This window comes from Poecilia mexicana, unplaced genomic scaffold (assembly GCF_051168715.1).
Source record: "Poecilia mexicana isolate PSO_F unplaced genomic scaffold, ASM5116871v1 scaffold_21, whole genome shotgun sequence".
Taxonomy (NCBI): domain Eukaryota; kingdom Metazoa; phylum Chordata; class Actinopteri; order Cyprinodontiformes; family Poeciliidae; genus Poecilia; species Poecilia mexicana.
In genome coordinates, this window is record NW_028263390.1 from 14,372,191 (window position 1) to 14,394,973 (window position 22,783).

At 38.3% G+C, this 22,783-nt stretch overlaps 2 protein-coding genes across 3 annotated transcripts in view; both read left to right on the forward strand.

Annotated features, from left to right (window-relative positions):
* Positions 1-17,931, forward strand: part of mthfd1l (methylenetetrahydrofolate dehydrogenase (NADP+ dependent) 1 like) — a 28,022-nt gene extending 10,091 nt beyond the window's left edge. Inside the window, exons 19-28 of one of the 2 annotated variants that reach the window (XM_015013991.2) lie at positions 902-970; positions 3,235-3,346; positions 6,565-6,704; positions 6,862-6,903; positions 8,118-8,221; positions 8,366-8,543; positions 9,112-9,219; positions 9,316-9,468; positions 15,473-15,581; positions 16,205-17,931. In XM_015013991.2, coding sequence (XP_014869477.2) covers positions 902-970; positions 3,235-3,346; positions 6,565-6,704; positions 6,862-6,903; positions 8,118-8,221; positions 8,366-8,543; positions 9,112-9,219; positions 9,316-9,468; positions 15,473-15,562 — 996 coding nt within the window. In that variant the 3' untranslated portion in view covers positions 15,563-15,581; positions 16,205-17,931. Of the gene's footprint in view, positions 1-901; positions 971-3,234; positions 3,347-6,564; positions 6,705-6,861; positions 6,904-8,117; positions 8,222-8,365; positions 8,544-9,111; positions 9,220-9,315; positions 9,469-15,472 lie in introns of both variants that reach the window. The other variant, XM_088001901.1, reaches the window with a different exon arrangement.
* A 3,931-nt stretch (positions 17,932-21,862) lies between these two features.
* akap12b (A-kinase anchoring protein 12b) overlaps positions 21,863-22,783 on the forward strand; it is a 44,939-nt gene continuing 44,018 nt past the window's right edge. Inside the window, exon 1 of the mRNA XM_088002183.1 lies at positions 21,863-22,434. Within this exon, the coding sequence (XP_087858309.1) occupies positions 22,300-22,434 (135 nt within the window). The 5' untranslated portion in view covers positions 21,863-22,299. The remainder of the gene's footprint in view (positions 22,435-22,783) is intronic.

Consider the following 22,783-nt stretch of genomic DNA (forward strand, 5'->3'; position numbering starts at 1 on the left):
CCTCCCAGTGTTTACTTCATATCTGTAAGTGTTTTGGTTGAAAGATTGCTTAAAAATGTTGGGACTTAATCGAACATTTACATTTGACTCATGTTTGAACAAAAATATAAAAATGAAAATGTCTGACAAAACCAGGTGCAGTACAGGTATACTTATGCCAGTAAAGAGTCTTTGCATAAACATGGATTCTTAATTCCAGTTTGCATGATTTTATGGTCAATGGAAACGGTCAGTGAATTAAAAGATGGGCTGAGATAAATATTGTTTAACATCATGCTGGATCTTGCTGTCCTCCTTACTGCTTGTAATGACTTTTTGTTGGTTGTATCTTTATCTTTCTTCCTTCATCCTGTTTTCTGTTTCAAAACTGATAACTTTTAATTTGAGTGTATAATTTTTAACGTTTTACAAAATGTCTGTAATTTGATTGTGTACCGTAATTCTTCCTCCCTGCAATTTTCCACCAGTGAGTTAAAAAAAAAGTATGCTTTCTGGGTCAGACGCATTAATGCTTAACTCCCTCCGCCCATGTTAATTCAAAACAACGTGCAGCTTTGCTTGTATCTCATGTTAAGCAGAGTCTTCCTGCTTCTTGTGCTATCGGCCTTCACGTTCCCACACATGACTGCAATGTTTGAGAGCAACATTCAAATTGACCATAGTTCACAGGGGCACAGTTTTAATTTTTTATTTTATTTTTTTGCTCATATTTGCAGATTTGGCATATAACCATAAACTATAGTGTAGAAATGGCAGTATGGAAATTATTTAGTACAGTTAATAATGAACAATTACAATTCCTTGGTTTATTTTGGATGCTTTTAAATTCTCTATGTGGCCTATTTGTAAAGTCTTTGTTTCCAGCAGCTTTCCTCATTTTTCTTTCTTTCTTGTCTGACAGGGGGTAAGTGGTGCCCTTGCAGTGCTAATGAAAGATGCCATCAAGCCCACACTGATGCAGACCCTTGAGGTGAGAAAAAAAGTATTTCTCACTTAAGCTGTGATATCTGGTGTGATAACTAGATGAACAGATAACACACTTGGATGTAAACTCTTTGTTTCAGGCTGAAAAATGCTGCACAATGTTTTTTCTTTATTTTCTTGGACAGATATAAAACTGAAATTTTCAATGTTAACAGTCATGCATCATCTTTCTTTTTGTTTCTTTTTTTTTAAACATAAACTGACATTTTTTGTTTATTTGTTCCTTGTTGAACAAGAAGTTTGATCACATCTACCAAGTGGGAAAAATAAACACAGCTTGTCACACGTACTGTGTATTCTGAGCATATGGAGGGGAAGGGGGGGACTTTTGTATGGAGCAAAGATTTTGTTACTCTTTGAGTTTTTGTTTTTGGAGGAAACTCTACGGCCCTGCTGTGTGAAACCATTTCCTGTGTGGGTTTCCTGTGATTCTGGTCAGGGAGCTGGTATCAGGACCAACCGGACCTCAGAGCTGCATGAGAACTTTCCACCGAACTTGACCAATTATTCCCCTTTTTTGCCCTCTTGACTTGTGCCGGTGATGAACACGGATTCACTCAAGGATCTAGAGCTCTCATCTGAAAATGTGTGCTTTGTTGCAGTGGACTTGTCTCTATATCAGATAGGATGGAGTCTAAAAGAGACTGAGCATAATGAGAAGAGATTTTTTTTTTTTTTTTTTTACCTACTCCCTGTGTACGTGTCTGTTTAGCAGACCTCAGCCATTCTTTGAGGTTTTCCAAACATCCTCTCTCCATGGGGTTTCAAAAAACAACTCCAGGCATCTTTCCTGAGGGGAGACTGGAGAGCGTAGCATAAACTGAGCCTCTCGAGTCCTGATGCTGCCTCATGTCAAAGGTTACGGGATTTGTGCATGGTTTTGCAGCTGGTATGATGCACAAGTTGCTCAAAATGAGGAAATATTGACATGATCTCAATGTTCCTGTTATGTTCATCTTCCTTCCCGGCCTTCATTATCCCATTCAACACTTGGGGATTTGACACTCGGGGTTTTCATCACTCTGCAGTTGCTGATGCATCTCCTGAAAGAGTGAAAGTTCAGGGGTTCCAAACGAACATTATTCCGATTGTTTGACGTTTACATTTATGTTGAAAACATGAATGACAAGCATGGAATAACATCGTTTTTCCAACTGTGCACTCAGTTTCCTCCTACAGCAAATGCGGATCTGATTCATGCAACTTTCTCAACTGTTCAAAACAAAAAACAAAAAAAAACAGTTTGCAGCTTTTCCCAGAGCCTTGTTTTACCCAGATTTGCTCCTCTGAGGGAAGACTGTTTATGCAGGCAGTATAGAGGTATGCAAACAAAGCCTTAGAAAATCGTATTAGGCCGTCCCATCCTTCCTCTTTCCTCTGTTAAGGAATCTACATTCAGTGTGACAATAGGTCAGCTGGTTTTTTTTAGTCACAAAGTTGTCGCCTTTTTAGAGTCCAACGTGATTGTGTTGGTATTTTGCTCTTGAAGAATAGCAATTGTCTTCAGTCATGCATGCATTTGTGAAAGCCAGCTATAAACTTGAGGATCTGTGAGAGCTTTTAAAGAGTTGCTTCCTACTTATAGCATCCTTGTGGCTAAGGAGGGTTTGTTTTTCTTTGGGGGAGGTTTTTGTATTGCATTTTTTTCTCCTTTTGTCTGTTACTTTGGAGACCCATGGTATACAACAAATGTATTATTTCAGTTATATGTCAACATTTTGCTACAAGTGTAACAGAAGTGATCAGTTCATAAAAATGTTAACAAAACGATCTGTTTTTTAGGATGAGATAAATCAATATAATTTTCAGAATATATTAACTTTATCTGTCAAGAACAAAAAGCCCTGAGCAGATAAAAATGTTCATGGGCAGAGTCTAGACAGAAATATGTACTTTAGACCATAGAGTTGGTGTGAGTTTAAAAATGTTTAAACCTTTGACGACTGGCTCTTAAGGCGCTTCTTCAGCTTGTGTTTTCAATCTTTAGAGAGTAATCTGTGTCAACACTTGGAAGTAAGGACCCAGACTTGGGTTGACATGCCAGTCAAGCACCTCTTAACTTGTCTCTGCTGTTCAAACTCTTAGTCAGCCAAAGTGCATTGAAACCCCACTATTTACCCTGAAGTGTGACTGAAAGTTGTTCTTTTTGGTAAAGAAAGAAGCTGGTTTTTCTGCCAGGCTTGGGAAGTTGCTAGGGTTACACTGTTTTCTAAACTGTTGTATGTTTGTGTGCCCCTTTAATTGTCGCAGGGTACGCCAGTGTTTGTCCATGCCGGGCCCTTTGCCAACATCGCCCATGGAAGCTCCTCAGTGTTGGCAGACAAGCTGGCTTTGAAGTTGGTTGGACGGGATGGCTATGTGGGTAAGGTCCTTACAGAAAGATCACACACACAGCCTCACTGTGGAAGGACAGCAGAACTAGATGAGCTTTGCTTTTAAAACCACAGCTGGTGGGATGAAATGATGACTTAGGATTTAGATTGACCACAGTGATGAACTTCAGCTGTTGCAACATTTGGCTTTTATCCGTCTTCATTTTTCGCTGTGGCTCTGTTCCACCTGGCTCTGATGAACCGCTGTAGTATCCCCCTCTGGTCTTCAACTCCTTTCTAAGAAACTGACCAAGAGATTGTGCAAAAACAGCAGAGAGGAAGGAAGCAAGTTGATAATCTTAAGAGGCCCAGGAATGCTTTAGAGTAAACCACACTAATCCCTTCAATGTCGAAGCACACTTGAGTATTTAACATTTTATCTGTTCATATCTAGCCTGCTCCTCGTTTTGTCTTCATTTCCTGTGACACAGGCTACGTTTGGAATGCCCGAGTTTTCCAGGTGTATACATGCAGTTTTTTACTCCATGGTTTATTTCTAAGAGTTTGACCAGTGTTTTCTGTATAAAAGGATATGTGCTGCATTTAATCAAACTGTCACTTGCTGTTTAAGCACAGAATTTAATTTCCAACTGTGGCTGAGGATGCTTGTGTGTTTTAGGCTTCAGCTTCTCTCCACCCCAATTGTTTTCCATCTGTCCATCTTAATCCCCCCTCCTCTGTTCTTGTGTTTGTTACCTGACTCTCAGATATGCCAAGAACTCGACCTCCCTTGTTTTTTCCTCCCCAGGCAGCTTTTTTTCTTTTTTTTTAAACTCCACCTATTTCAGCTAATGAAGCACAAGTTATTTTTTTTGTTTTGTTTTATTTTTGTTTTCTTTTGCATGGCCATTGAAGATATAAAACTTAAGATTTCTCACAATTTTTGGTCTTGCATCACCCTCTGGTATGTGCTTTGATACATAAGCTTAAATTTGTTAAAAATCAGATCAGGTTTACTTTGACAAATAAATGAGGATTATGTTACTCTTTGATGTACTGTTGAATTCAGAGTAGTCTTTTAAAAAGAAGAGTTGGTCAAAATGGTAATTGGCAGCTTGGACATCAAAGAAAACTAGAAACCTGTATTGATTTAAAAAAAACTAAAGTAATGTACGTGAATAACTTGCTACAGCTTTTAAAATAACTAATTTAGTGTTTGTTTTTGTTTTAAGTAAGGCTGGAGTTTGCATGCAAGATGATGAAATTCTGGTAATATTTTTAATCAAGGTCTGATCTTCAGGAAACCTGTTATTGGAAAGTTGAATTTTGCTCACAAAGAAGACTTTAGAGGACTGTTTTGACATTCATTTGTATAAAATGTTCTTAATAATGCTAAAGAGTTTGCGTTTCCTCATGTATGTAAAGAAAATTCAAGCCTTTTGTTCTTCTCTCCAAAAGTTATGGATTATGAGACAAGTGAGACCGCAATGATTTGATACTAACCAAAGATGACAGCCGTAACAACGGAATCTGCGTCTCGCTTTTTTTTTTTTTTCCATTTAAGGATGGCTAATTCCAATGAGGATGGCAGCCAGTCGCTTTGTGACTCAAATTTGAAAACATTGCTGCATACAAAATGTCAAACATGTTATAAGGGAGGTCAAAAGTAAAATAAGACATCTTTTTTATGTTTGTATGCAAGTTGTCTTAAAATTACACTATGGCAGCATCAGAAGTTAAGAACTGAAGTTGGGAAATCTGCCAAGATCCCAGAGTCAAATCTGCGTGATCCTGAGCTTTTTTTTTTTTTTCTCCCAGAAATTGGCTTAAGTTTTTTTCTTTTTCTTTTTTTTTTTTTTTGATGATTGATTAATAAAGGGTAGGTATCTTTATTAGTTTGAGTCTTCCACTCTTCTTTTTATTTCTTTTTTGTTATTGGCTTTGTTTTGTGGGTGGTGCACTTTCCGTCCACTTTAATTCTCCCTGAAGGAAGTACTTGAACCTTTTCTGACCTCAGATGTTTGAGGGGATCATAGTGATATTACTCATGGTCATGCTATATCATGCTTCTTGTTATTGTGGTGCGCGTTGGAATCTGGGATTAACGTGAAGAATTGCTGCTCTCTGTGGGGAGGAGGGTGGAAATCTGGGAATCCCACACACCAGATGTGTGTGATTCCTATATCATTAGCTGTCTGGATTACAAACTACTAAAAACCCCTGGCTCCTACTTTCAGGACAATTTCCCACGTTAAAAAAAATCTGCCTAAAGGATTGTATTAAAAAAAAAAACATTGAGTCTGTTTTTACATGTTTAGTCAGATTGATTTATCATTAAATATGGACGTTTTAATTAGATGGTGGCTGAGGAAAAATGTTTATTTAAGGTGCTATTGCAAGAAAGACTGGATCAGTTTTTCTTGTTCATTTCAAACAACTTTAATGTTTTGCTTTGGAAAATATGTACAGACAGTAAATGGAGGTATCGATGTTGCTTAATCTGCAGCAGTGCTGTTGGTAACGAGCCTTTGTTTTAATTCCAACTCTATGGTCAGACCTAAAACTTTGCTTTCATTCTCATGCTTTTTATGACGTCAAGTGACAGCCTAACTTTACTTTCTGAAGCTAGTAAAGCTGTAAATTTACTGTAAAGGATAAAAATCTGCTCATGTGTATCTGCTTGCTTTCAGAAACTTATTGGATATTTTTTTCCTTGTAGGGATAAATTGACAGCTGTCCGTCAAAACTTAACAGGCAGCTCAAAGCTGTCTACACATCACTAGACGAAGTAATGTTAATCGCTTAATGTATACACACTCAAATGACTCGGAAGAGGAAACTACGTCTGAGACTTTCTCAAGAGGCCTGGTTCAGTGTTGTCCATATCAGAGACCCTCTGTCTTTTAGAAAGCACTTAGCTTGAACCCATTACTCAGTGCATTACATCTACTCAGACAGAAAGCTGTCTCTCCTGATGTTCTGCACTTTAGGTGAAGACTTGATGAGATCATCTGTTTGTTGTTGTTTTTTTTTTTTTTTAGGTCAACTTGGATTTATATACAGTATTGCCAATAAACTGATGAGGTGGAACATTAAGCAATATTGACAGATGATAGTCACACAATCAACTGTTTTCCAGAATCCACCTTAAATGTTTTTCTCAGTTCAGCAGCTGTGATTCAAAGCAAATAATCATTATTTAAACAGTCTTCATTGTCTTCGTATTGCTGAAAAAGTGCTACTATCATACATGCATGTCTTCCTCCAGTGACTGAAGCTGGGTTTGGAGCAGACATCGGGATGGAGAAATTCTTTAATATCAAATGTCGGGCATCGGGTTTGAGGCCCAACGTGATGGTGCTGGTTGCAACTGTTCGAGCACTGAAGATGCATGGAGGTGGCCCAAATGTAAGCTTATGCATTATGACCAGCACATTTAAAGTAATACTTACAATTTTATAGTATCAGCTTTCTTCCTTTTCATTAGTTATATTAAATGTCTAGCACAGTGACGGTTATTCCAATTATTTTTCTGTTTCCAATGATCTGCCTTGCTGTGTTTTAGGTGTCAGCTGGTGCTCCTCTTCCCAAAGAGTATATCGATGAGGTATGAGCTTAAAATATCAATGTGCATAGAAACATAAAAAGCATGGAGAAAATGAGATGAGCATGAAAGTGCACATGAGCTGATTGGTTGTTTTGAACATAACTTCCAATCAAATGAAAATAAATGACGTGGCATGTTTTTAATTTCATTTAGTCAAAGGTTCATGATGTGACCAACACAGTTAAAGCCACTTATATGAGAATGTAAATGGGACAGGACATGAGATGACATATGAAATTAGAGTGCTGCCACTCCTATGCTAACGGGCTCTGTTGCTGCGGCTTTATTTTCAGCCGCAGTCAGAGCTCCACCTGTAAGAGTAGATAAGCATGAACATGGTTATTTGATTATCAGCTCAAACAGAACATTAGTTTGTGGTTTCCTGGTATGTGAGGCGCAGCTGAAGGGAGGTGCGATTCTGTTTGTGTGTGCAGTGTGTGTGTGTTTATTGATACCTGGCCAGAATCCCTGGACTCCGAGGCCAATTCAGCTGTGTAAATAATCACACAGTGTAAGTTAATTATGACGCTTGTAATAAAAACCAGAAGTACAGAGAAAAACAGAACCAGGGACGTGCATTAATTCGACTTGTATGGACTTGGTTAACAAAGTCTGCAGGGACTCAGAGAAACACACACAAAGTCCAAGACTAGATTTCTATATGCAGTTAATTTATTCTCCTTTGGAGTAGCTGCCAATTTGGTGTAGAGGACAATGACAATAACAGATGGTACAGAGTGGAATACTTTATCAGAGTTCATTACCAGAGCAAGTACGATAGAATAAATATTAATATCCCTAAACAAATTTAAAAGTGACCATTTAAGCCCCAAAACGGTTATAAAGGAAAGTCAATTTGTTTTGGCTCCTCAGCTAAATTGTTGAACAGGAAATGACGGCATTTAAGCTTGACTTCCTCTGAAATCGCAAATTTCCTGTGTGACAGACCAACTTATCTCTCTCCAATTTAATTTACCAGTTACAACTCAACTTGATGATCATTATTATGGGAACCATGGTACTAGAACTTGTATGTATTTTTATTTGGGGGGGAAAAAATCCTTTCTCTTCAGTTGTATACTACTTTTTACCATATAAAGTCCGAATATAACTAGTAGAAAACTGCTTTAATACTAATGAAAAATATTTTAAATAAAGATACCGTAACACATCTATTTTTTGATGTCTGAGTTGTTTGTTTTTTTTTCTTGTAGAACCTGAGTCTTGTTGCAGGTGGTTGCCATAGCAATCTTAAGAAACAAATCCAGAATGCTCACCTCTTTGGGGTTCCTGTAGTGGTGGCACTAAACGTTTTCAAGTAAGACAAACTTTTACAAATCCAGAACTACCAACCTTTATTTATTGCATTATTTAATACAAAAAAAAAACATTATTTCTGCTTTATTCATTGTGCGTTCTCGCATCATTCACGTCTCACAATGTCACCACTGTGATCTCTCAGGACGGACACGCAGGCGGAGATTGACCTGGTGTGTCAGCTCGCCAAGGAGTGCGGTGCTTCTGACGCCGTGCCATGTCGGCACTGGTCGCAGGGTGGGCGGGGCTCTCTGGAGCTGGCCATGGCGGTGAAAGAGGCAGCTGGCAGGCCCACAAACTTCCAGTTCCTGTATAATACAGAGGTGAACACAGCTGTAAATTTGCTTTATTGCACTGAAATACTTTTATTTGCCTACTTCTGGATACTGTTTGTATCTGATGTTAATTTATTTGTTTCCTCCAAACACTGTGGATGTACAAAAAGCATCAGCTGTTTGGAGTTAGTCAGATTGAGTAGTTGTGACTTAAATTAACTCGGCTTTCCCATTTACAGTATGCTTGTCTCCCTTTGCAAGAGTACAACAATGAACATTGAGTTCAAACTCCTAGATAGCCAAAAGATTAGTTTGCATTATTCAGTCCTAAAGTTGTATTCCTCAATTCATCACTGACAGATTCTGAAAACATTTTATTTTAGACGTACCGTCTAATTCATGGCGTTGCCTTTGAACTTCATTACTTAGTTGTGTTCTTTTTCATTGCACTGAATCTGTATTTCGCTACAAAAGTATTGACTTTATTCCCTCGATCTTCTTTTGACGTTAACTCCATACAGATGTGTTCTCTATTTACTTGATCTAATTTCCCCTCCTTCCACGGACTTTTCTGTGTGTGTATCCACCTGTTGCTGAAGCGCTCCCTTTCCTACAGATGCCGATCCTGGAGAAGATCAGAACAATAGCCCAGAAGGTGTATGGAGCTGAGGACATCGATCTGTCTCCAGAGGCCAGCAGCAAAATAGATTACTACAATCAACAAGTGAGATCACTGCTGCTGTAATAACTGACTGAGAGTGACAGGAATCATGTAGCAACTCTCACTCGTACTGTTTAACCCTTTCTTTCTTGTATTTAGGGCTATGGGTCTTTACCCATCTGCATGGCCAAGACTCATCTGTCCCTGTCCCACATGCCTGACAAGAAGGGCGCACCCACTGGATTTGTTTTGCCAATCAGAGACGTCCGTGCAAGCGTCGGCGCAGGCTTCATTTTCCCACTGGTGGGAACGGTAAGTGGGCTGTTGGAAGGATTTAGATGATAAAACTAGTCAGACATACCTTTGACGACTAAATATTATCCCTGGCAAATGGTTGATATGATTTGGTTTAAAATGATGTCCTTAAGGGCTTTACAGAAATAAGGCCATCCCTCTCTGTCTCTTTCTGCTCATCCGTTATTTATTCATGTGTCCGTCGATCCATTTATTGCTCCACCTGGCTATCCATCAGTCCACCCATTCAGCCATTCATCCATATCTATCCCTCTCTCCACCTAATCATCAATCTGGCCTGTGGCGTTTGCAGCTTCCATATTTAAAACCTGACCGCTGTATCAATAACTTTCATAAATCAAAACTTTAAAAGAAGGTTTAAAATGGTTAAGTTTGAAGTGAACCTTGCCTTAAGCTGCAACCAACACAGTTAAAGCCAGTGTGCTTCTTGCTAAGGACACTGAGACCATCTTTTTTTTATTATTACTATTATTTGCTACAATCCAACTTTGATATTTGACCTCTAATGGCTACATGTGGCTGCTTTTAGTTAGTTCAGTAAGAAATTATAGATTAGGATCTTGTATAGTCTCACATTCTGGATTTTTTTTCCTTCTTCCCATCATTTCTAAGTTCATCACCAAGCAGTTTTTGTTTTTCTAATAATTTCTACTTTTTCTGCTTGTTATTATTGTTTTGAGGAACCATTTGCTGGGTGGAGCCCCTCGGCCATCGATGGGCCAGGCAGGAAGGAAGTCGCTTCCTGCGTTTTTCGCCTCCCGCTGTTTCACCAGCATGCCCTTAGGGTCCGGTTTGGATAGTCGAGGGCGTAGATGTCAACCGCTGGCCATGCTGAGCAACAACGTTGCTGGCATCCCTCCCCTCTCCCTAACCGCTCTTTGATCTGCCACTCACACAGTGACACCTAAACTTTGACTTCTTACTCAGAAAGGGAGTCTCTGATCTGTTCTCTGAACTGCTCAGCTGACTGGCTTCAGATTGTTGTCAAAGGCTTCTGTCTTTAAGGATAATGTCCTTTTTAAACTGGCCAAATTAACTTTTTGCATGTTTTTATATTTCCATTTGGATATCATCCGCTTCTGAAAATAGCCTAAGCACTTAAAAAAAAAAAAAAAACACCCAGGCATATTTGGAAATAAGTTAATATTTTTGGAGGGTTGGAAAAAATTTTTTTTTCAAAAACCTCCCGATTGTTACCTAGCAACCTAAACCGAGCTCTAGCACATTTGGTCAGCTGGTTTTACCCTGGAGCCACTGTACAATCACTGCTGGAAAAGATGAGAGTTTTGTGTTGACTTACCATCCAAAAACCACTTGTTTTTCAAAGATGTACAGTTGTATAATTGCGCATCTGTTTGCAGCCATTTTCACATTTGAGTGTAAACAATGAGTTAATGGGTGTGGTCAGCAGCCACTTATTTAAAGTGACAGCGGCCCTAAAATAAGTGATCATTCTGAAAGGAGCTCAAAATGGGCAGAACTGACCAGATTAAAATCTCATCATCTAACAATGATTTTGTGTAAAAATGTAACGAACATGTTTTCTATAGCCCAAAGAAGCACATAGGTCACCTTTGAATCTGTTTCTGGAAGATGCAACATTTAAATGTTAGAAGTGAGCAGGAATTACATATTTGCTGTATTTAGTATTAAATGAAAAAACAAAAACATTTGAAAGGAGTTGACTGGAACAGGTGGAATAGAGAGTGTGGGGGTACTGGGTAGTCTCTACAAGGGAAGGATGGGGGGTCTTGACTGGGTGAAGAATCATCCTGATGTCATTCTTCAGATATGTCAGGGAGGAGTAGCAAACAGAACAATGAACCTTTGTGGTGGTGGGAAATTAACAGAACTGTTTAAGGCTGGATGGGATAAATTCTCAAAACTGATTAAAAACCTGAACAAACGCATAATTGTAATTGACCGCTATGTTTAGTCAATATAAATTGGTGCAAGGATTAGAAAAAGCTGGAGTTAATCATCGTACAGTGGATCGATTTCAGTTCATGATCTCCGTTCACCTCTTCAGATACTATTTTGCCGTTGACTGACTCTTCTCCAAGATCGCCTGGGGGGTAGAATCCAGCTACACTGTGTCCTGCAGGGTTTTTCCCCACAAAGGCACATTGTGTCTGCGGATAATGAAGCGACTTATTTAGCCGAGTGGGGTTTCCAACTTTAGCCACGGCGTGTTATGTGTTTCTGCGAGTGCCAACTTGTTCTCAGGCTTGAGAGGAGGGACTGGCCGAACAACTCATCTTTTGTTGCTTTGAAGATTGAAAGAAAACCTTCGGCTTCGCATGTCTGAGTCTTTTGATATTTAAATTTGCTGACTGATTTTATTCTGACAGGACAAGAAGGTTGAACTTAAGTGTTTAGCTGTGACATGAAGGTCTGTCATCCACATCTTTTTATTTAGGTAAATGAATGGAACATCAGTGGAAGACATTCTGTGAAGTTTTTATTTGGGAATACCATGAATTATGCTAATTAATTACCATATATTTGCATGATAAAATGCTGAACGGATCATTAAGTCACAGTGATGCTTTTCAAATCAATTTAATGATAAATATGGAAAATATTCCTGCCTCAACAGGTTGAGGATTTCTTCAAGGAAGCTGGATGACTCCACAACTAGCTTGATTTAAGATTTGGGTGTGTTGGGTGCTCTTTCATTGTCGTTTTGTCTAATTTTTCCTCAAAAGTTGAAGTAATATTGACTGTTTCCTTGTTAAAAAGGGTTTAATGTATTGTTTGCACAAAAAGCTTCAACAGTTGCAGTCATAAGTTTTATACAATAGCTACATTAGTTTTCAAAGCAGATGGTAGTAGAATGCCGTGTTAAATGCCGATAGAGATGGAAGCCAAGAACAACCAAAAATAGGCCAAAAACTATTTATTTTCTTGTGATATGAAGACCTTTGCTTTCAGAGAAAGTTCTTAGTCTTTTTGAGCTCACTGAATAAATGTGGTGCAAAAATAAGTGGTATTGCCAAGTTTTAAACAGGTGGAAACGCTAGAAGTTTCCAACTAAAACACATGGTGATTGATGATGCATTCAAGTACCTCTCGTAAACTACGTAATCCAATAAATTAGCCTTTTGAGATTGCACTTTCATTGTCATTTTGGATAACAACTTGCCCCTGTGATAATTTTTCAAGTCAAAATCGTTTACCTCCCTTTGATCTTTAGACCTGATCATTAAGTAGCATAGAGAAACAATAATGGTTCAGTGATCAGGATCCCACCACATCGGTGTTTTTACAGTATTTATTTATTTAATGGCATGTTTAGATAAAGTACAGGAAGTTACTGGGATCTTATGACAAATGTTGGTGTGCTGATTTAGGTTGACTACTGATATCACAGTATGCCAACATTATTTCAAAAATGATCATTTTCATTCAAAACAACCTTATAGTTTAAAGATATTTTGATAAAATGCCAAAGCAGGCAAACCATGAACCTTTCAGGCTTGATTTGATCATAAGGAAATATTTACAGTTGAGTTTTGCAGTTATGGCGTGAAAACTGTGATATTTTGTAAAAGAAAAGACAAATATTTTTATAATTACTTTAGTAGTTTTACTCTGGATTGTTACCCAATGACAGTCTCATACAGACCTGGAACTGTTGGGAGAGACACATTTATTTATTATTCCTCATTTCCTCCTTACTGTAAATCATTTAATCACCTTTGGATGATGACAGGGCTCCTTTACTTGAATCTCGTTACTCATCAATTGAGTCATCTACAATCGTTTCTGGAGTTTTTAGGATGTCACACAGCTGAAACGCAACCAGCAAGCCGAGCAGGCGTTGGCAGTCCACATCCGCTGTGTTACATTGTGTATACATGTCCACCCTGTTTTGTCCCTTTTGGTTTACTCTTCATCCTGCGCTTCCTCAGACAGGAAACTCTCTGCTCACTTCCTCCTGTCTCATTTCCACTAATGGGCCCATAAAACTGCCCCTGGGTCAGTAGAAAGGAGGCATGCAAAGAATGTCCCTGCCTGTCTAATGAGCAAGATGATTCGCTGTTGTTTGTGGACTGGACGATCCAACTTTCCAGACAGGAAAAGTGTTTAAGATGCACTTGAGAACAAATCGTGACTCAATTTGTGTTCAGTTTATTTAATTTAGTTACAGTACTTGAAACTGGCATCTTGTGAGTCTCCATTCACATGACTGGGTTCCCAGTGATGTCACTAATTTGATTAGTTTCCTCAGCACCTCAATGTTTGTTTCTTTTTTTTTTTGCGCTGTCCCTAAAATGTCATGCATTTCTTATTCTCAATTTTTCATTGTTAAAGTGTTAAATAGTCCCAGATTTTAAACATTTTGTTGTATATGCCTTGTTTTCATTGGCTGTTATAGTTCTGAGGACTTTGCGTGTTACTACTCTAACAAAGCTGCAAGGTCTCTGTCATGGAAAAGCATATTTTTAACAAGGTCTGGCTTGAAAATAGGGAATTCGATAGTTGGCTAAAAGATGTTGTCAATAACGGTTAGGGGTAAAAACGACACCATCAGGAACATCTGGATGCCAGCTGCTGCTCCAGACCACAGCACACCTTCCCTGGACAACTCGGCTTTCAAGCATTGAATATTCTAGTGGAAAAAATAAAAATAAAAAAAATACCTATGGCTGAAGTCCAGGGAAAATTGACCAGCTAGCCAAATGTGTGTTTACTTTGAAAGAGTGTTTAAGTTACTCAACCTAGATGCAAGAGCAATGAAGTCCGATCCCAAAAATGTGTGAGGTAAAAATAATCAATGGTTAGCTAAAACTTTGCCAACCTAAGTTATTCAATAAGTTACACTTTAGACGTCAAGCAAATAAAGTTTCACTGTTAGGTCATTTTTGTGATTTTCGCAGGCCTTAAATTTAAATGTTAAGGTTATTAAAATGTGTCAAAGTTCAAGTTGATTTGTATAAACCAGCAGAAACCTTGCTTTGTAGTTTCAGCTTAAGAAATCTGTTTTGATTATTGAGGAAAAATATTCTGGTCTAGATGAACAGCTGTTCTCACAATTGTTCAAGTGGAAATAAAAAGTGTTTAGGATTACTAAGATTTACTCATTTTTGAGTATGAAGCTGGATGTTTTTTTTATTTTGACTTGAACACTATTTTTCGGATATGACTAGACTTTAGCCATTCAATGCAGACATTTAATCATACCTTTAGTAATATTAGTCTAAATTTCACTATTGTTTCCAGTTTCCTCTGTCCATTATGTAGCTTCATTGCGTCACAAATGGAGTGGTAGTGATGAATAATTTTAATGTTTTTCTGCTGCTCTTGTCATACAGCTGCTTATCGTCTTCCCAGTAACTTCCCGAGACCATTTTGTTGTTTTCGAAGCGTTCTGTCATTTAAACTGACTTGTGTTTTTGATTAATGCTGTACAAATGCATAGGTCTTAGATGTTGCTTTATTCATTAAAATTTTCAGATTTTGTTTTAAAATATGTGCAGTTTGCTAAGCAGTGAACTCATCTGTTAGCTGGTGAAATGTTTTTTTGCGTTCTATTTTAACTCTGCCTCCTACCTTAAGGGCAGCCCTCTTGTCCTCTTTAAGAACAAGGCTACCATTTTCTACACTGTTGACATTCAGTTAAATGAGTCCAGATTGTTGTTATTGGACCTGTGGGGGTTGATCCCACTCTAATTATCAGGTCTTGATGTTGAATTTTGCAGGTTATCTTTTGGTTTCTAACAGCTGTGTTGTGGTGAATAGTCTAATTTATGGCTTTGGTTATTGTTATGTATGTTGTAACCTTCTTTAATTTTAACGTCACTGACATACTCATGAAATTTGCCAGAAAATGAAGTCTGAAGGTTTTTGTCAACTCAAACTATCAAGAGTTTCCTTCCTGGTTTAGGCCTATAGTATTATAACACCATTAAAGTGGCTCAAAATAAATGTGAACAGTTTGGAGCAGTAAACAATAATAGTGAAAAAACTTTGTTGCTTTTTTTGTGTGTTTTTTCAGATGAGCACAATGCCTGGCCTGCCCACCCGCCCCTGTTTCTATGACATAGACCTTGATCCTGAAACGGAGGAGATCATCGGCCTTTTCTGAGCAACATAAAGATATTCCTGTAGGTTCAATTTAAGCTACTTCATACCTGGTGTCATAAGCAGCTGCAGTTTTTTACATTTTATTTTTTACTCTGTCTTACCAAAGTGTTAACCTTTTGAAATTTTTCTTGGTTTGTCACATTAAATTCAGACAGCATTGTGTTAAATTGGGCTGTTAAGTGATTCATCAACACAAAGTAAGGCAGAAGTTAACTTGCACATTTTTTTTTTGACTAATGAAAATCTGAAAGTGTGCCATGTATCATTTACATGCCATCAGAAGAAAGTGGATCATATGGCAGATAATGTGTTATTGTTCTTTGAATTAGCTAAAAATGTTTATAGACCAAAAACTTTGCCTCGCCTGATGACCTGCAACACTTTTCAGATTTATTATTGTAAATCACTTTGAAAGCTCATTTAATTTCCTTAAATTCACTCTGTTCTGTTTTTCTCTTGCTAAAAGTCTCAATTTAAAATCAAGATTATTGTTGTAACTTGACAAAATGCGAAAAGTTTTTTGGGGGATTTTAGTACTTTTATCAAGGTTTGCAGTTTATAAAATGTTACACTGCCTCATCCGGTATGGTTTTCTTCCTACATTTTTTTTTTTTTTTTTGTGTGTGTGTTTTTGTGTTCCTAGGTTTTTTTCTCAGGATCCATCACACTCTACTATACCCTGTACGTCTGACTCAGTGTGATGACTTGCATTTCCTCAAAAGGCCTACATTCCTACAGCTGTTAAAGCAGCCGCACATCAACAGCCTTGTGCTCAAATGGGCCTATTTTTTTGATATTAGAGCACAAATCAACCACAATACCCCAGGACTCAAGCTGTTACCCAGGCAGCCAGTGTGAGCAGATAAAAGCTTAATGTGGTAACAATCCTGCAGACTCATTTCACCTAACTAGCTTTAAATTAGATTGACGCTGCGGCTTCAGGAGCAGCAAATCAAACAGGAGCTCTTGGGATCATTTGTTATTCTTGTTAACCCTCCTGTCATGTTCATTTCTGAGGTACAGCAATAATGTTCCGGGGTCAGTTTGACCTGTGGAGTGTTTAATCATGCAATAGTGTGAGAAATCAAAAAAAGTCCTCAAAAACATTTTTGATTATTAACTCCATTACTAACCATTTCAAACAATATTTGTGTAATGATATTTTGTTATTTCTCACAAATAAAGGATCAATGACTACAATTTACTAATTTGGACATAAAACATGTGGATTACAGCAATAATGTTCCGTGGTCAGTTTGACCTGTGGAGTGTTTAATCATGCAATAGTGTGAGAAACCACACTATTGCATCTGCAGGAGTGATGTGGATTACATTTTTTATGTCCACTAAAAAAAACAGCAGACAAAAAAAAACAATTTTTTTATATTACATTTTGAATGTTTTGGGTTTTTTTCAATGGGTGATCTTTATAATTGAACTTGAGACGCATGTACTGTTCTGGGTCAAATTGACCCGCTGATTGAAATCAAGACAAATGAGTCATGCATTTGTCTCCACTTCTGCTGAGTGTCCACTCGGTGTGGGTGGACCCAAATTGACCCAAACAGTATCTATGTAAAATGTAGTCGCAGGGGTTGGTGTAAATGTGTAAAATGAATAAATTTTCACTTTATATGTAGAGTGCACTTATTAAGACGAATAGAAAACATTTCATGCAAAAAAAAACAAAAAAACTTTCAACTATTTTTACAACTTTTTTTAAACTTTAAAACGGGTCAGTTTGACCCGCAACATAACAGGAGAGTTAAAGCAACATATTGTGAAGAGTTGAATGCATTTTGAACTCTAGGTTTATGCACTATTTGCACATTTATTTCATTAGCCAAAAATCTACAGCCGTGCCACAGAGATTCAACGTCACTATATAAGCATTAATGTCACTGCTCTGTCCATGATTTCAAAGTCTTACGATTTGGTTTCGGTCTACTTAATTTTTTTTTTCATTGTGCTTCTAATGGTGCTAAAACTGTTGCATGCTGGTTTATGAACTAAAACTTGACAAGTTCACGCCTGTTGTATGTGTGAAAGCTGTTATTCAAATCTTTAGTTTTTGTCTTTTTTTTTTTTTTTTTTTTTTTTTACATATTGGCGACTTCATTATTTAGTATTTGCTTGTTAATGTCATCTTAGGGTCTGAAATTAAGCAGAAGTGGGAACTCGGACCCTTATTTATAGCCTGTTATACGAGTTGCGACTGAATTTAACTCAGTCGGCCGTTCGGGTTTATTGGACTTATACATGACTTTCAAAAGCAGGAATGGTGTTAAGTATGTTTTACTCCTGCAGATGTATGTTTAACATTTTCAGTGATCACAAGTGCTTTTCTATTAAATCTTTTATTGCCTCAGAGATCTTCTGTCTTCTGTTTATTTCTTCACGTCTTATTGCCTCATAACTTCCTCAGCGCTGAAATAAAAACTCTTTCCTGCTCTTTTTCTTTAACCTTTTAGACTCTCCAAGCATTTCTTCCATACCCAAACACCAGCTGGTCTGCTGAGGTGTTGGAAGCCCGCCTGAAAGCTGGCTGCCGGGGCCCCTCAGCAGCACCGCAGGGCGCAGCATCTGTCATTATGAAGTGTTTGCGACATGGAGTCGTTTTACATGCGTGCATAGCTGGCATTCCACACCTCCTCACTCTGTTATTCTCCATCTTCAAACCGTCAGGATGTGGCAGTTAAAGCTACAGCCTCGGCTCCAGGAATCCTGTCTTTTTTTTTTTTTTTCCAGTGTTGCATAAATGCGTGCTGAGTAAGTCGGGGGGGGGTTAGCCTGTCTCTTTTGAGCCGATGACAGATTTGAGGTTGTTTTTGATGGGAACGTTTGTTTCCTCGTTGCTGGAAATCCCCTGCTTGCTCAAGGTGAAGTACGTGTCTGATCGTTTCTGATAATTTGTTGGTAATGTTTCACTATAAAGAGACTAATTTCAGTACCAAGGACAGGTCCCAGTGGATGCATCAGACCAAAACTGGCTTAGATTATTTCAAACTGGGGGAACTGGGCAGCTTTATCTGGACTAGAAATCATAATTTTAACCGTCTCTTTCAGTCTACGCATTTGACAAATCATCACCAAAATGATGCTGCCTGAGTTTATAATATCCAAGATGTCAGCCTTTTAGAAGAGAACGGCCTCTTGCTGTCGGCCAACATCTGTCTCCCATCATGACACTTCCAGTCCTCATGCAAATGCAGGCGTCTCGTTGCACGTTGGACCCTGCTGTTCCTGGACCAGACATCTCCTGGTGCCAACATCAGACATGAAACCGTGGGGCCGCATTCTTCAACTCAATGAAATGAAATGCTCGGGCATTTTGTTCCTTTCCAGTAAAAGAGCTACTTTGCTGCCTGGCAGACTCCTATTCAGCTCAGAAGAGAAAAGCGGCAGGTTTCTGTGAATGCGTCAGTGTTGGGAGTCAGGCACGCTTTGAGCCTTTCATGAGGCCCTTGCTTTATCACTTTATTGAGCGTAAACCATGACACATCCGGAAAGGCTTTCACTTTAATCAGACCCTCCTTCACTCCTCTCCCTTCCTTAAATTACATCAGGATTACTGCTGAACATCTCGGATACTTTTATCTTTCAACTTGGCTGTTAGATTTTATTAAATCTTCCCCCAAATCCTCAGACCTTGGCTGGCAGCCAGGGCCGGCCCCGGCCTTTTTGGGGCCCTAAACGGGTGTTCGCGTCAACACTGGACGCTTCATCATTCCTAAGCTAATCTATGTGTGGCGTACCTGCTATCGTTAGCATGATTTGTCATTGCGTCATACCGGTGTTACTGTGGCTGTTGGTTTTCACCTTACAGGCGTAGCAAGCTAAGAAAGTGTAGACTTTGAAATGCAGAGTGGTATTTAAGTGTTTTTAACTTTTTGAAAGTAACGATTCTGGATAAACACTAAATTTACGGTTAACAAGTTTGATCTTTTATTTCCCCAACAGCGGCAGCAGCAAACAGCCGGATGATATTAACCAATAATTTGAGTAACAACTATAGTTTTTCCATTAGTAATAGGATTTAGTTTGTATTATTTAATGCTATTTTAAATATATAAAACTTGGCGTTCTCGTGGGCCCCCTAGTGGTGTGGAGGTCCTAAGCAGCCACTTAACTTGATATCTGTTTGCATCCCTGGTAAAGACACTAAAAGCCTCAATTATTTTGCTACAGCAGCATGATTTCTGAAATTCAATCGTTTATTTGCATTACTATCCAACCATCCACTTTGACACTCAGATTTTCCTCTTTAAGGCATTCTGTGCTGAAATTATTTCACTTCATTCACCTGCTTGCAGAAATAGTTTGAAAGACAATCACAAGATGAAGAAATGTCAACATCTCACCAAAATGAGTGGGGGGAGAAAACATAAATTATTTGTAATACAAAATTCTTAAACTTGTTTTTATTCTATAACCTAATACTTTAAAGTCCAAGTTACCTTTTTATATTGTGTGACAGCGTTTACAGATTATTACAGCACATGGGCGGCTAATGAATAACATGTCGTTGTGCATCATGTCAGGTGAATTTTATTTCCGGCTTTCTCTTCCCTGTGGACAAAACAAGTTAACTCCTTAAATCCCAGTAACTGCCTTTCTTTATGTAGGTCTTAGTCTGATCTCTCCGTAGAAGATCATAGTGTATAGAGGCTAAAGAACAGAACATTGCATTCAGTTTAATAAAGAACACTTTGACACTCAGAAGTTTTCAAGATGTCCCATTCCTTCATCGTGTTTCTCTGCTGGTTCAGAATGTTCTGGTTTTGATTTACCCAGACCAGTGCTATGCGAACTTTGCTTTTTGAAGGAGCTCAGACTGTTATTTCTCTCCCATTAAACTTCCAAAGAAAACGTCACGAAGTTTTAACCTGCAATTACCATGGAAACCTGAACACCGGGAAGTCAGAGATACTCCACGCCCATGCACCCGCACTTATACAGTCACCTGTGCACCAACAACTGCAACCTGCTGTTACAAGCCAAATAAGAGGAACAGTAAATAAGTGATGCAACTTTTGAAAAGATATGTTGCTTCAGCATCACGAGTTGTAGAGAAATAAGAAAATATGATACAAAGCCACTTAGAGCCACAATGAAAATGTTTTTAAGAAGCACCAGAGAGAATAAGCATATCGTTATTACTTTTTTTACATAAGATAATTCTCTCGTTTTAAAGAGAGTTTTTGTCCTTTAATTTTATCCATGAATGATCCTTCTGAGCTGTAGAACTTGGATGGATTTTATTGGGATTTTAGTCAAATGCCAGCTGGTACATCATAGCCAAATGAAAGAAAGAAAAATATTACACTGGTAAAATAAAAATCTGAAAAGTGTGTTGTGCGTTTTCTATTTAGCCCTGCTTTGCTAGTACGGTAACACTTTATTTGAAGGGGGTTGAATAAGACTGTCATGACACTGTCATAAACATGACATAACACCTGTCATGAACATGAATAAGCCTTCATGAATATTTATGACTGTTGTCATAAAGCGTCATTCGGTAAATTATGACACTTTTAATACAAAGTTGACATTATTCAAAATGTCTTTGTTATGACAACTTGACATTAACTAAGAAATCATTACTGATATAAATTTGTTATAAAAGTATTACTGATTGCACTTTAAAAATTGGGTAACGTTATGTTATTAAAGGTAAAGTTTAAACAGTAACGATTTCCTGGTTAATGTCAAGTTGTCATAACAGACATTTTGAATAATGTCAACTTTGTATTAAAAGTGTCATAATTTACCGAATGACGCTTTATGACAACAGTCATTAATATTCATGAAGGCTTATTCATGTTCATGACAGGTGTTATGTCATGTTTATGAAAGTGTCATGACAGTCTTATTCAACCCCCTTCAAATAAAGTGTTACCGCTAGTACTTTGTTGAACCACATTTTTTCTACAATTAGAGCTGCAAGTTTATGGATATTTCTCCACACGGTTTACATATTAAGAGACTAAATTATGAACATGTCTTAGTAAATTTAAATGTTTTCCATGTTCTGATGATTGCATAAACACTGCTTTAATTGATGTTTTGTAAGCTAACTCTGTTTGAAATGGCTGATATGGGGGAATATCAAGGAACACTGTAGATTCAATGTTGTAAAATGTGTAATTTTTCTATGCAACACTGAGTGTTAGCATTTAGGTTAAAAAAAAGCTCCTCTTTAACTTCCATCCTGTCCTCAAAATATGCTTCAAGTTTGTTTTGCTGTGATCCAATTTTCAGGTTGTCCTCCGAGGTGTTTGCATGGACTTGCAGGTTCATCTCTCAGATGGGCTCTAATTTTATTTTTAGCATCCAATTTCAGCAGAAGAATCCCAAAGCACTGAATTATTTATTTTTATTCACTCTCCTCCTGTTTGTTCCTCCATCAGCACCTTTTCTGAAGCTGGACGGGACCCAGGCGGTAGTGAGTCGCAGGAGGTGGGAATGTCCTAAAATAAATAAATAAATAAATAAATAAATAAATAAAAAGCAAAAGAAAAGAAACAAGAGTTTGGTGGTCCTCGCACTTCATCACTCCGGATCCAGGCCGAGCCGGGGCGGAGCTACACCTTACAGCTCTCATTCGGACGCTTTGGATACTCGCAGTGGTGCAATAGTTGTTTTCTTTCTTTTTTTTTTTTTTTTTCTTCCCCCTTTGGTGGCTTAGTTGGTCTGATCACAGACGAGCGGAGGTGCACATTGTGTCGACAGATCGCCATGGGAGCACAGGGCTCATCGCAGCGGGACGGGAAGATCCAGGAGGATGCGTCAGCTTCAGCTTCAGCCACCGGCGGGGAGCTGAGCGCAGAGGTGAAGGTGCTTCAGGAGGGAAGCAGAGTCCTGGACGGAAAGGTAAAGCTCATTTTAACCCCTTGCAAGCCTCTAAGACAGCCCTTTTGCACCAGGCAGAGAGATGAACGTTCCGGATTTCATGTTTGCAAACATACTTATTGTCCCAACAATCTCCTGCAATGTTCCGCAGCGCTCCATGTGCGCCTGTTTTTTTTTTTTTTTTTTTTTTTTTTTTTTTGCTGAGTAATGGGTCGACTTGTCTGCAGTCCCGCAGTAATAAAAAACGCCAGCATGCAGCCAGGACTGCTTCACATTTACAGCCAGGCAGATTACAGAGCCTCGGATACCCAGCAGCCTTCCGTGTAAATGTGTTTTTAGCTGTTTGAAAACATAAAGAAACGGATTTTTC